Raw genomic sequence first — 15000 nt, forward strand, 5'->3', positions numbered from 1 at the left:
GTGTGTGCGTGTGTGTGTGAGAGTGTGTGTGTGTGCTTGTTAGACTGTAAAACAGGTACTGTGGAACAAGAGGGTTTGAGTGTTTGGATTTAAATGTCACTTGTCACTGTGTGGGCTGACAGCACTGTAGGGTAATGTCTTCTCTAATTGTGTGTGTGTGTGTGTGCGTGTGTGTGTGTGTGTGTGCGTGCGTGTGCGTGTGTGTGTGTGCGTGCGTGTGTGTGAGGATTTCCAGATGAGTCAGATGAAATAGATTTTTTTTTTATAAAATGGCCACCTTTAAGTACTCTTAAAGGGACACTGTGTAACATTTTAAGTAATTCATTAGCTAAAATCATTATCCTCATTCATAAATATGTCCTCACTGGTGTAAAATCACCTCTGCCAATAATCTGAATTATCCTCCTGAGCGGAGAATTATAAATATTAATGTTACATTTTGTACATTGAGCAGGCAAGTCTTTTGGAGGAATCCATGTTTTTGGAATGTCATCAGGTGCATTGTTTAAAATGTAGAATTGTTCTTGTCCTTGAAGGCCACTGTAGCTTCTGTTATTATTCAAAAGGGTTGGGGTTACCCAGGGAGCGTTGCAATCTAGAACTTGCTTGATGATGTCACATTACACAGTGTCCCTTTAAGTGAAGGTTTGCAGCAGTTCTTAGCTAGTCCTCAAGAAAGTGCAAAGATACTTTTCTCTACTAACTGAGTTCTGATTCTTGTATGTTTGAAAAATTAAAAAGAGGAAATAAATTAAAATAAGTCTGCCTGCCTGCCTGTCTCTCTGTCTGTCTGTCTTACCTGATCCTCTCCGAGTCAGACGGATGGGGCATGTGCGTCCATGCGGCCTCCTTCATGGCCTGCCTGTCTGTCTGTCTGCCTGCCTGCCTGCCTGTCTGCCTGCCTGCCTGCCTGCCTGTCTGTCTGTCTGTCTGCCTGCCTGCCTGCCTGCCTGCCTGCCTGCCTGCCTGCCTGCCTGCCTGCCTGCCTGCCTGCCTGCCTATCTATCTGTGTGTGTCTGTCTGTGTATATGCCCGTCTGTCTTACCTGATCCTCTCGGAGTCAGACGGATGGGGCATGTGCGTCCATGCGGCCTCCTCCATAGCTTGTCTGTCTGTCTGTCTACCTGCCTGCCTGTCTGTCTGTCTGTCTGTCTGTCTGTCTGTCTGTCTGTCTGTCTGTCTGTCTGTCTGTCTGTCTGTCCATCTAACTATCTGTCTGTCTGTCTGTCTGTCTATCTACCTATCCATCTAACTATCTGTCTGTCTATCTGTGTGTCTGTCTGTGTGTCTGTCTGTCTACCTATCCATCTATCTGTCTGTCTGTCTGTGTGTATATGCCTGTCTGTCTGTCTGTCTCTCTCTCTGTCTGTCTGTCTGCCCGTCTGTCTTACCTGATCCTCTCGGAGTCAGACGGATGGGGCATGTGCGTCCATGCGGCCTCCTCCATGGCCTGCTGGTAGAGCTGCTCTTTGGACAGAGGCACCGGGCCCAGGGGACAGACGCCCAGAGACGGGGGAATGGAAACCTCCGACAGGGACGACTGGAGGCTGGAGGAGCCCACCGGGGGGACACCACTGCTGGGGAACAGATCTGAGAAGGGAGGGGGTGGTGGATGGATGGAGAGAGAGAGAGGGAGATAGATAGATGGAGAGAGGGAGAGGGATAGAGGGAGAAAGATAGATAGATAGATAGATAGATAGATAGATAGATAGATAGATAGATAGATAGATAGATAGATAGATAGATAGATAGATAGATAGATAGATAGATAGATAGATAGATAGATAGATAGATAGATAGATAGATAGATAGATAGATAGATAGATAGATAGATAGATAGATAGATAGATAGATAGATAGATAGATAGATAGATAGATAGATAGATAGATAGATAGATAGATAGATAGATAGATAGATAGATAGATAGATAGATAGATAGATAGATAGATAGATAGATAGATAGAGATAGATGGATGGATGGATGGATGGATGGATGGAAAAAGGGATAGATGGAGAGAGAGGGAGATAGATAGATGGAGAGAGAGGGAGGGATGGATGGAGAGGGAGAGAAATAATTAAAAGGTGGAGTCAGTGATTTTGGAGAATAATTTTTGTCAAAATCACTTTTTATCAAACATTTGTGTAAATCTCGTCACTATCCGCTACCTGTCCCTACTGTGTGTGTGCAATTTATTTTTCTTCCGTAAACTTGTACAGAGCCGAGGCTATACCAGTCTGACATGCCCGTTTACAGAGCCTAGGCTGTGTATTAACACCAGAATCTGTGGTTGCGTTCCGAATTGCACACTCTTTCTTTTTTCTATTCTACATACTACATCCGACGATAAAAAGAATCTAGTTAGGATGCAGTAGGCATACTATTGGGACATACTTTTACTCTCTTATTTCATCATAACATTGCGCCTTGATCTTGCCTCTTGCTTTTATATCCGTCGCATCCCTGTTTGTTTTCGTATGGAGGCTTCGTCGATGTGACGTCACTTCACGTGCGCACTGGATTGTGGGTCAGAATCGCCCAAATAGGATGCACTTTTCAACACTAACAATCTTGGCCGCACGAAGTAGGACATCCGGGTACTTCTAACCATCCTAAATCTGGCCACAAGAATCGGGACATCCTAAATCTTTTTTCTACCATACTATATAGTAGAAAGTATGAGATTCGGAACACAACCAGAGTGTAAAAGGAGACATGTTGAGTCAGTGAAAATGTTCAGAGGAGGCAGAGAGAGAGAGTGGGAGGGACATGACATTATGTTCCACTAAAACTACAGCTCTGCTATTTATACTCTGAGGTAACCCTGCAGCTACTGTTATCAAGGTGTGTGTGTGTGTGTGTGTGTGTGTGTGTGTGTGTGTGTGTGTGTGTGTGTGTGTGTGTGTGTGTGTGTGTATATACAGTATATGAGTGTACCCCAGTGTGTGTGTGTGTGTGTGTGTGCGCATGGTTGTGTGTTTGTGTGTTACCTTCTGTGAGGTGCAGGGAAGGCCCGTCTCCCTCCATCTCCTTTTATCAAGGTGTGTGTGTGTGTCTCTCTCTCTCTCTCTGCCTGTGTGTGCGAGTGTAGTGTGCGTGAGCGTGGGTAGTGTGTGTGTATATATGACTGTGTGTGTGTGTGTGTGTCTCTCTCTGTATAAGTATGTATAAATGCCTGTGTGTGTGTGTGAGTAGTGTGTATATGTGTGTGTATATTTGCCTGTGTGTGTGTGTATCTCTCTGTATGTATATGAGCGTGTGTGTGTGTGTGTGTGCGCGCATGGTTGTGTGTTACATTCGGTAAGCTGCAGGGAAGGCCCGTCTCCCTCCATCTCCTTTTATCAAGGTGTGTGTGTCTCTCTCTCTCTCTCTCTCCGCCTGTGTGTGCGAGTGTAGTGTGTGTGAGGGTGGGTAGTGTGTGTGTGTGTGTATGTGCCTGTGTGTGTGTGTATCTCTCTGTATATGAGTGTGTGTGTGTGTATATATGCCTGTGTGTGTATCTCTCTGTATATGAGTGTGTGTGTGTCTCTCTCTGTATAAGTATGTATAAATGCCTGTGTGTGTGTGAGTAGTGTGTATATTTGCCTGTGTGTGTATCTCGGTATGTGTGTATATATGCCTGAGTAGTGTGTGTGTATCTCTGTGAATATGAGTGTGTGTATCTCTCTGTATACGAGTGTAGAGTGTGTGTGTGTGTGTGTGTGTGTATCTCTGTGTATATGAGAGTGTGTGTGTGTGTGTGTGTGTATCTCTGTGTATACGAGTGTGTGTGTGTGTGTATCTCTCTGTATATGTGTGTGTGTGTGTATTTCTGTGTATATGTGTATCTCTGTATATGTACTGTGTGTGTGTGTGTGTATCTCTGTATATGTACTGTGTGTGTGTGTGTGTGTGTGTGTGTGTGTGTGTGTCTCTGTATATATATGAGTGTGTGTGTATCTCTCTGTATGTACTGTGTGTGTGTGTGTGTGTGTATCTCTGTATATGTACTGTGTGTGTGTGTGTGTGTGTGTGTATCTCTGTGTGTACGAGTGTAGAGTGTGTGTGTGTGTGTGTGTATCTCTCTGTATATGTGTGTGTGTGTATCTCTGTGTATGTACTGTGTGTGTGTGTGTGTGTATCTCTATCTCTCTGCATGTGTGTGTATATATGCCTGAGTAGTGTGTGTGTGTGTATCTCTCTGTATGTGTGTGTATCTCTGTGTATACGAGTGTGTGTGTGTGTGTGTGTGTATCTCTGTGTATACGAGTGTGTGTGTGTATCTCTGTGTATATGAGTGTGTGTGTGTATCTCTGTATATGAGAGTGTGTGTGTGTGTGTGTGTGTGTGTGTGTGTGTGTATCTCTCTGTATACGAGTGTGTGTGTGTATCTCTGTGTATATGAGTGTAGAGTGTGTGTGTGTGTGTCTCTGTGTATATGAGTGTGTGTGTGTGTGTATCTCTGTGTATATGAGTGTAGAGTGTGTGTGTGTGTGTGTGTGTGTCTCTCTGTATATATGTGTGTGTGTGTGTGTGTGTGTGTGTGTATCTCTGTGTATATGAGTGTGTGTGTATCTCTCTGTATGTACTGTGTGTGTGTGTGTGTGTGTGTGTGTGTGTGTGTGTGTGTGTGTGTATCTCTGTCTCTCTGCATGTGTGTGTGTATATGCCTGAGTAGTGTGTGTGTGTATCTCTCTGTATATGTGTGTGTGTGTGTGTATCTCTGTGTATGTGAGTGTGTGTGTGTGTGTGTGTGTATCTCTGTGTATATGAGTGTAGAGTGTGTGTGTGTGTGTGTGTGTGTCTCTCTGTATATGAGTGTGTGTGTGTATCTCTGTATACGAGTGTGTGTGTGTATCTCTGTGTATATGAGAGTGTGTGTGTGTGTATGTGTGTATCTCTGTATATGAGTGTGTGTGTGTATCTCTGTGTATATGAGAGTGTGTGAGTGTGTGAGTGTGTATCTCTGTGTGTGTGTATCTCTGTGTATACGAGTGTGTGTGTGTCTCTGTGTATATGAGAGAATGTGTGTGTGTGTATCTCTGTGTATATGAGTGTGTGTACGAGTGTGTGTGTGTATCTCTGTGTATGTACTGTGTGTGTGTATATGAGAGTGTGTATCTCTGTATATGTGTGTGTGTGTGTGTGTATCTCTGTGTATGTACTGTGTGTGTGTGTATCTCTGTGTATGTACTGTGTGTGTGTGTATCTCTGTGTATGTACTGTGTGTGTGTGTGTGTGTGTGTATCTCTGTGTATCTCTCTGTATCTCTGTGTATGTACTGTGTGTGTGTGTGTGTGTGTGTGTGTGTGTATCTCTGTGTATCTCTCTGTATCTCTGTATATGTACTGTGTGTGTGTGTGTGTGTGTACTGTGAGCTTTGTTACCAGTGCTGAGGTGCAGGCTGGGCACGTCTCCCTCCATCCCTGAGTTCAGAGCGGCTCTCTCAGCCATCGACTTCAGACTGCTCAGAGGCTCCTGGGGCTGGAAGGAAAATACACAGGTGCTGTAAGCGGAATGGTTCTTTTAGATAACTTCCTGTCAGTTACTGCAGTTAGCGGTCTCCTCGCTCGTCCCTACGTCACCACATTAATGCACTGCGGTCTCCAAGCAGCGAGTTATCTAGCATCATCTCAGATCCATAAGTGTGATAAAACATGATAAAAACCATCAAAACAGACATTGGGAAGGATTTGATCTGCTCCGCCATTGTAGGCGCATAAACATTCACCCATCTGTCGCTCTGGCGTGCACCGGCAGTGAGACCATGAGTGAGACGGGTGTCGGTTTGTAGCGTTCTCTCTTGTGATTGGATGTTAAAGAGCGATATAACACTTATATTAACATAAATAAATCGCTTACTTCACCTTTAATACACATTCACACCGGACACTATCCTACCTGCACCGAGGCAAGGCAGGTTTATTTCTCTAGCACAATTCAGACACAAGGCCACTCAAAGTGCTTTACAGGGGCATGAAACACATCACTTAGATTTCACTTTCTGGGCTTTTTGCTTTGCCAATTTCAACACCTCAATCAAAAAAAATATTTGTGAGGAAAGTGAGGACATTTTTCCTGGTCCTCACTTCTTTAAAGGGCTGTTTGAGGGTTAACACTAGGTTTTAAGGACAGGCCTTTAAAGGGCTGTTTGAGGGTTAACACTAGGTTTTAAGGACAGGCCTTTAAAGAGCTGTTTGAGGGTTAACACTAGGTTTTAAGGACAGGCCTTTAAAGGGCTGTTTGAGGGTTAACACTAGGTTTTAAGGACAGGCCTTTAAAGGGCTGTTTGAGGGTTAACACTTGGTTTTAAGGTTCAGGTATGAATTAGGTTTATGTCAGGGTTAGTGTAAGGGTTGGGGTTAGGCATTTAGTTTTGATGGTTAAGGTTGGGGTAAGGGTAAGGGGTTAGAGATTTAGTATTGATGGTTAGAATCTAATCAATCTAATCTAACCACATTCACTCTTGGATTAGTTTTAATTAAGTTAAGTTCTGATAGTTAGGGTAAGGGGCTAGGGAATGCATTATGGCAATGAATGCCCTTACAAGTATACGTACAAACACACAATACAATTCTTATGATTAAAATGTTGTGTTCATGGTGGTCTGAACTGACAATAGCTTGGATGGTGTGTTGCTTATGCTATATGCCCCAAAATTACAGGCAAACAGCTATAGTTTGAGTGTGTGTGTGTGTGTGTGTCTCTGTGCGTGTGTGTGTGTGTGTGTGTGTGTCTGTCTGTCTGTCTGTGCTCTCACCTTAATGTCAGCAGACTGTGAGTAGGACAGCGGTCCGTTGAGCAGACTCTGTGTGTCTGTGTGTCTGTCTGTGTGTCTGTCTGTCTGTGTGTCTGTCTGTCTGTCTGTGCTCTCACCTTAATGTCAGCAGACTGTGAGTAGGACAGCGGTCCGTTGAGCAGACTGTCTGTGTGTGTGTGTGTGTGTGTGTCTGTGCCTGTGTGTGCCTGTGTGTGTGTCTGTCTGTCTGTCTGTCTGTCTATGTGTGTGTGTGTGTGTCTGTCTGTCTGTGCTCTCACCTTAATGTCAGCAGACTGTGAGTAGGACAGCGGTCCGTTGAGCAGACTCTGTGTGTTGGCTTCACTGTAGAACGCTGGAGAGCCGGAACTGGACGACATAGTCAGAGAGCCAAGTAAACTGGGACCAGTGTCCATACTGGGAGAGAGGGGGGGGGGGGGGGAGACCAGAATAAACAAGGTGAATTTTATGAAGAAAGCTGGACATGATTTAAAGGTGCAGTGTGTAATATGGCATCATCAAGAAAGTTCTACAAAGTTCTAGAATGCAACGCTCCCTGGGTAACCCCAACCCTTTCGAATAATAACAGAAGCTACAGTGGCCTTCAAGGACAAGAACAATTAAAAAATGTTAAACAATGCACCTGATGACATTACAACTATGACACTTTCAAGATGGCGGCACTAGGCCTTGGTCCAAAATATGCAGAATTATGGACATATATGAGACCCTTTCTAAGGGAAAAATAAATAATTAAAAAAAAATGTTCAGCTATTATGCACTAAATTAAATGTACTTATGGATATTATAATTACTTTCTACAAAATCTGCTAGGAAATAAAACCCCAAATTCTACACACTGCAGGTTTAAAGGTACAATATGTAACTTTGGGTGTGTCGGAAAAGTGAAATTTTTAAAGCCCCCGTAAACCCAAATCCACAAAATCCTTCCAACTATTTAATTTGGACAGATAGTTTCATGATAGTAAAGCATCTGAGCAGAGTTAGGCATATTTATTTATCAATCCAAATTAAAGATATTTTCATTTAAAGTTTGATACACTTAAAGGGACACTGTGTAACATTTTAAGTAATATATTAGCTCAAATCAATATCCTCATTCATAAATATGTCCTCATTGGTGTAAAATCACCTCTGCCAATAATCTGAATGATCCTCCTGAGTGGAGAATTACAAATATTAATGTTACATTTTGTCCATTGAGCGGGCAAGTCGTATGGAGGAATCCATGTTTTTGGAATGTCATCAGGTGCATTGTTTGAAATTTAGAATTGTTCTTGTCCTTGAAGGCCACTGTAGCTTCTGTTATTATTCTAAAGGGTTGGGGTTACCCAGGGAGCGTTGCATTCTAGAACTTTCTTGATGATGTCACATTACACAGTGTCCCTTTAAATTTGGTTGACAATCACAGGAAATTTGGATTAGATGAGATTGGCTCTGGTTCTAATGTCACAGTCAGTATTTCTAACCAATTACGGAAACTCTTCCCGAACGTTCTATAAAAAACAATGACTGTTGCTATGGAGACAGAGGCCCTGCGTTCCAAATCACATACTCTTTCTTTCTACTACACTACATACTAAAGTACAGAAGAGTTTTAGTCGTTTTACTACACTACATACTAAAGTACAGAAGAGTTTTAGGGCCACAGACAGGAGAGAAAAAAAAACAGATAAGGAAGATTTTCTTACATTATGTCGATAAATGACAAAAAATAAAGACGAATACTCCAAAATGCTATTGGAGTTAGCGGGGGCATTTATGTTTTTGCAGCATACTACAATTGACGTGCATGTATTGGGACATCCTAAATCTTTTCTGGCATACTAAATAGTAGGGAAGTATGGGGATTGGAACGCAGGGTTTGATTAGGCCATACTCACGGCTGATTCGCTGAGGAGGTGAGCGAGGAGGACATGCTGCTCTGCGGTTGGCTGGCACTGAGGAGGGCGGAGTCTGTTGTGCTGTCGCCGACTATCGCGCTGTAACCTGGGAAACGGAGGGAAAATACAACAAAATGAAATCCTCATCAACTCTAGCCTAGCACGAGCAAACGCTACAACTAGAAGGACTGAATGAAACGTGTTGCAAACTGTCTCCAATGATAAATAAAACACCGGCTAACTAAGTTCTGAACTACCCCTTTAAACCTGCAGTGTGTAGAATTTTGGGTTTTATTTCCAAGCAGATTTTGTAGAAAGTAATTATAATATCCATAAGTACATTTAATTTAGTGCATAATAGCTGAAATTTTTTTTTTTAATTATTATTTTTTCCCTTAGAAAGGGTCTCATATATGTCCATATTTCTGCATATTTTGGACCAAGGCCTAGTGCCGCCATCTTGAAAGTGTCATAGTTGGAATGTCATCAGGTGCATTGTTTAAAATTTAGAATTGTTCTTGTCCTTGAAGGCCACTGTATAGCTTCTGTTATTATTCTAAAGGGGTGGGGTTACCCAGGGAGTGTTGCATTCTAGAACTTTGTAGAACTTTCTTGATGATGTCATATTACACACTGCACCTTTAAGATATCACTCCTACTCACTAGTGCTACCGTTTTGCTTCTGCTGGCTTGGCGATCTAATGGACAGCGCTGAGTTGCCAGGTAACTTAATTAATGACTACTTTAATTTCACATGAATGAAACGTTGTGCTTTTTTTTTTTAACCAAGATAGCCAACAGAACAATGCCATGGCAAGCTAAAAGGTGGCGAGACGAAATCTGTGAGTGTGATTGTTTTGGGGGCCCAGAAAGTGTACATAGTTAGTCTAATCAGCTGTAATATGTACAACAGCATAAAGAAAGAGTAGAATACCACTTTGTAATTGTAAAGTAATTTTGAAATAAAAAAAATTTGCACTTTGAACACGAGATACTCACTAGTGGAATAAATTAAAGGCCTACTTCACCGGTGGGAATATGAAGGTGTATTGAATTCTGAGATCCTATGTAGTATACATGTGTGATGTCACAGAAAGAGAAATGTAGGGTTAGACAGTGAGACCATAAAACACTCTTTCTGCCTTTTCTCAGGCTAGGATGAACCAATTTCAATTTTTTCATCACACATTTATACTACATAGGATCTCAGAATTCAATACACCTTCATATTCCCACCGGTGAAATAGGCCTTTAAGATTAGACATTAGAAATAGCATTTAAGATATCACTGCTACTCACTAGTGCTACCGTTTTGCTTCTGCTGGCTTGGCGGTCTAATGGACAGCGCTGAGTTGCCCGCGTTGCTTGAGTTGTTGCTTCCAATGACCCCCACCCCGCTGCCTGGAGCCCCCAGCCCCCCCACAGGGCTCAGAGACACCAGGGAAGACCCCTGAAGTCCCGCCTGGGTGGACCCCAAACCCAGCCCCTGCAGTCCCGCCTGGGTGGACCCCAAACCCAGCATCCCTGACCCAATACTGCTGGAGGTAAGCCCGGGCGCTGCGCCTGGAATCAGAGAGGTTGATTTATGTTAAGGCAAGGCAAGTTTATTTCTACAGCACAATTCAGACACAAGGCCATTCAAAGTGCTTTACAGGGGCATCAAATCAAATTCAAATCAAATCAGTTGTATTTGTATAGCCCAAAATCACAAACACATTTGTCTCAGTGGGCTTTACATTTCATACAATATGATATATGATACAATATGACACCCTGCCCTTACACCCTTAGCTCGGCATGAAACACCTACAATCAAAGAGGTTGATTTGAGTCAAGTTTATGGTTGTGTATGTATTGTATGTGTTTACTTATTCTAAGGGGTAGGATTAAATAAGTGTATATTTCTTCCTGCTCCTTTTCGGGCATGTCACATCAATACAGATAATTTTTTTTCTTTTTTCTTTTCTTTTTGTGAAGTCATTTAAACATACATTTAGTTTGTTGTATTTCTGTGCTTTTCATTTAGTTTTGTATTGTTTTTGATATGTCTGAAATAAAATAAAAAATGAAATGAATTCTGTTTGTTTGTTTTGTCCGTATGTAAAAAAAAAACTGTAAAACAAGTAAAAAATAAAAGTAGAGTAAATATGTGTTGTACCTAGCAGCCCTCCCGATGTGGAAGTTGGTCCTCCCACGGTCATCATACTGCCGCTGCCTATGGAACCCACCGCCATGGAGCCCGACGCTGCGTTCTGATTGGTCGGCGTGGGGCTGACTCCGCCCAGCGACCCGGGCAGACCGGAGCCCACCGCGTTAGAAGCCGCAGCGTGAGAGTACGGAGCCGCCGTCGAGTTGTTTGAGTTGGAGAGAAGCACCGCCATGTTGCTCAGGCCCAGACCTGGAGGGAGAGGGAGGGAGGGATGGTTAGTTAGATAGATAGAGGGAGGGAGAGGGAGGGAGAGGGAGGGAGAGGGAGGGAGAGGGAGGGAGAGAGGGAGGGAGGGATAGATGGATAGATGGATAGATGGATAGATGGATAGATGGATAGATGGATAGATGGATAGATGGATAGATGGATAGATGGATAGATGGATAGATGGATAGATGGATAGATGGATAGATGGATAGATGGATAGATGGATAGATGGATAGATGGATAGATGGATAGATGGATAGATGGATAGATGGATAGATAGATAGATAGATAGATAGATAGATAGATAGATAGATAGATAGATAGATAGAGAGAGAGATGGTAAGATGGATGGATAAAGAGATGTGATTTGGATTTCATAGAGTAAAGATTAATCAATAATTTTTTCAGTATTTTAATTAAAAAAGTGAAATAAATCTAGACTTGTGTTATAAATCCTTTTTGGGTTCTTTTATGTAAAATCCTAATATTTTGTGTGTGTGCCCCCAAAATGTTCCGATACAACATTCTTTTTTTTAGATGCACCCGTATGTTTGACTGTATGTTTATGTTCGTTGTGTATATTGTATGTTATTTGTGAATAAAAAAAAAATAACATAAAAAACTAAACAAAACAAAGCACACAGCCGTACCTCCAGACATGGGGCCAGTGTTCATGCCTCCTTTCCCCAAACCGAGCCCCAAACCCAGGCCCAGACTGTTGGAGTTCGACGTGGTTTGCCCGGACATATTCTGGGTCATCTGAGAGTTAGAATTCGACCCGAACAATCCCTGTGTGTTCCCGATGGGTGGCGGCGGAGACACATTCTGCTGAGACGCTTGATAGCTATTGGTTGAGGCGTTGCTAGGGTTATTAGGGTTGGATATGTTTGCTAAGGAAGTGGACAGGCTGACGAGATTCTTGGCCTGTATAAGTTGCGGTTGCTGCTGTTGTTGCGGTAGTTGCTGTGTTGCCGTCTGTTGCTGGGTTGCGTTGCTATAGCTGCCGATAGCGGTTGTATTGGTGTTTGAGAGGAGAGAGAATCCGCCCAATCCGACACTGCTGCTGCTGCCATGGTGATGAAGATGACTGTTGGTGTTGTTGTTGTTTCCACCCCCGGCGACAGTAGCCATGGAGACCAGAGACGAAGGGATGAGCCCCCCGGAGACGGAGGAGTGAGAGGAGGAGGAGGAAGAGGAGGAGCAAGAAGAGCAAGAGGAAGAAGAAGGGTTTCCATTCTTCACTGGCGACTGGAGAAGAGAGAGAGAGAGAATGGTAGAAATTAGTAAAAAAAAAAAAAATTTGATAATTATTTGGCATTTTCAATCTTTATTTGATACAAACATAATCCCTGCGTTCCGAATCGCACACTTTCTACTGTTTAGTATGGTAGACAAAAAGATTTAGGATGTCCCAATTCTTGTGGTCAGATTTAGGATGGTTAGAAAGACCCGGATGTCTACTACATCTGGCCAAGATTTTTAGTGTTGAAAACAGCATCCTATTTGGGCGATTCTGACCCATTATTAAGTGTGCAACGGAAGTGACGTCACATCGACGGCGCCTCCGTATGAAAACAAACGGGGATGAGACGGATGTAAAAGCAAGAGGCAAGATCAAGGCGCAATGTTATGATGAAATAAATAAGTAAAATAATACCCCAATAGTATGCCTACTGCATCCTAACTATATATTGTTTTTTATGATCAGATGTAGTATGTAGAATAGAAAAAAGAAAGAGTATGAGATTTGGAACGCGGGGAATATGTTAACATACAGTTTCTCTGTACTCACCTGACCAACTTCACTGTCTGTGGACCGTCCCCTCTTCTTGTCGTCTTCTGAGTTCTCCTGGAATAAAACACAAACAAAGAAAAACAACATTATACAACAAGCATTCATGGCCAGTGTGCCTATATAGCTGCTCTATGGTTTAAAGCTGCAGTGTGTAGAATTTTGGGTTTTATTTCCTAGCAGATTTTGTAGAAAGTAATTATAATATCCATAAGTACATTTAATGTAGTGCATAATAGCTGAAAATTTGTTTTGAATTATTATTTTTTCCCTTAGAAAGGGTCTTATATATGTCCATATTTCTCCATACTTTGGACCAAGGCCTTGTCACAGCCATTTTGGAAGTGTCATAGTTGGAATGTCATCAGGTGCATTGTTTAAAATTTAGAATTGTGTTCGTCCTTGAAGGCCACTGTAGCTTCTGTTATTATTCTAAAGGGTTGGGGTTACCCAGGGAGCGTTGCATTCTAGAACTTTCAAGAACTTTCTTGATGATGTCATATTACACACTGCACCTTTAACTTCACTTTCAAAATACTTCTAAAAACTATTGCAAGAATGTGAAGACTGAGCAATCATTCAAATATTACCCACAATTCATTGCGGCACACATACCACCATTTATATTGGCCTTTCACATGTATAATTTCATGCGAGTAGCATTTAACAGTTACAAAACCACGCCCTCTGTACAGACAATGAGACCTATAATAACTACTGTCACTATATGATAGTGTGTGTGTGTGTGTGTGTGTGTGTGTGTGCGAGCTGTGTGTTTCTGAAGCTGTCTGAGTGTGTGTGTGTGTGTGTGTGTGTGTGTGTGAGGCTGTGTGCGCGCGTGCATGTGTGTGTGCATGGCTGTGTGCATGTGTATTAGTGTGTGTGTGTGTGTGTGTGTGTGTGTGTGAGGCTGTGTGAGTGCGTGCATGTGTATGTGTATTAGTGTGTGTGTGTGTGTGTGTGCGCGTGCGTGTGTGTGGGTGGGAGGATCAGATGATATAAAGAGCTGAACAATAGCAGAAGATGACTCTACAATAGCAAAGGCAATTATCTCACGTTGATATCTGAGACACTGACTTTGACTTCAAATGAAACAATACATTTTAATTATTACATGTTTAGTTCTGATTTCATTGTGAGCGTGGGAGAAAACCAGGATGTGTAATATGTGGAAAAGTGGAATCGACTGAGCACAGACTTGGGAGTCATGGCGATATCCCTTAGCAACAAAAGTAAAATTGCTTTGACCTTTAAAGGTGCAGTGTGTAATATGACATCATCAAGAAAGTTCTACAAAGTTCTAGAATGCAACGCTCCCTGGGTAACCCCACCCCTTTAGAATAATAACAGAAGCTACAGTGGCCTTCAAGGACAAGAACAATTCTACATTTTAATCAATGCACCTGATGGCATTCCAACCAACATGGATGCCTCCATAAGACCTGCCCGCTCAATGTGCAAAATGCAACATTAATATTTGTAATTCTCCACTCAGGAGGATAATTCAGATTATTGGCAGAGGTGATTTTACACCAATGAGGACATATTTATGAATGAGGATATTGATTTTAGCTAATGAATTACTTGAAATGTTACACAGTGTCCCTTTAACAAGTTGAGACTTTGGCACCCCTCCCTTTTTCCCTCATGTTTCTTATATGTTCTTTTGTATTGTATCTTGTAACAGCACTTTGTTCAACTGATTGTGTTTTTAAATGTGCTACAGAAATACATTTGACACGTGTCAGTTTGACTTTGACATAATGTCATAGCAACATGTGGCTTTGGTCTCAGCAGAACAGGACACAGCACACGGCACAGCACATGGCACAGCACATGTCTCTTTGGTAAATGTCCCTGTTTGTGCCCCTCGCCCTGCAGTACAGATGTGCACTCGTGGGGTGGGGGGGGGGGCAAGGTGAGTGTGACCTGGTAAAACTGCTAAAGTAATTCCCGTGTGTGTGTGTGTGTGTGTGTTACCGTAGTGCCTGTGTGTGTGTGTGTGTGTGTGTGTGTGTGTGTGTTACCGTACTGCCTGTGTGTGTGTGTGTGTGTGTGTGTGTGTGTGTGTGTTACCGTAGTGCTTTGGGGTGTATTGTCTGGACAGGGGCAAGGTGAGTGTGACCTGGTGAAACTGCTACTTGACGCACGTA

The 15000-nt window shown here is 42.6% G+C and overlaps 1 protein-coding gene across 3 annotated transcripts in view; it reads right to left on the reverse strand.

Moving 5' to 3' along the window:
- The window catches only part of LOC307264257 (CCR4-NOT transcription complex subunit 3-like), a 44250-nt gene that overhangs the window by 7466 nt on the left and 21784 nt on the right, over positions 1-15000 (reverse strand). For all 3 annotated transcript variants that reach the window (XM_080045603.1, XM_080045602.1, XM_080045604.1), the window contains 8 exons: positions 12848-12904; positions 11706-12303; positions 10798-11037; positions 9939-10202; positions 8640-8745; positions 7017-7152; positions 5366-5462; positions 1392-1590 (listed from right to left, as the gene is read on the reverse strand). In XM_080045603.1, coding sequence (XP_079901729.1) covers positions 1392-1590; positions 5366-5462; positions 7017-7152; positions 8640-8745; positions 9939-10202; positions 10798-11037; positions 11706-12303; positions 12848-12904 — 1697 coding nt within the window. The remainder of the gene's footprint in view (positions 1-1391; positions 1591-5365; positions 5463-7016; positions 7153-8639; positions 8746-9938; positions 10203-10797; positions 11038-11705; positions 12304-12847; positions 12905-15000) is intronic.

The sequence above is a fragment of the Ammodytes marinus genome (assembly GCF_949987685.1).
Source record: "Ammodytes marinus genome assembly, chromosome: 17".
In the NCBI taxonomy this organism is placed as follows: Eukaryota; Metazoa; Chordata; class Actinopteri; order Uranoscopiformes; family Ammodytidae; genus Ammodytes; species Ammodytes marinus.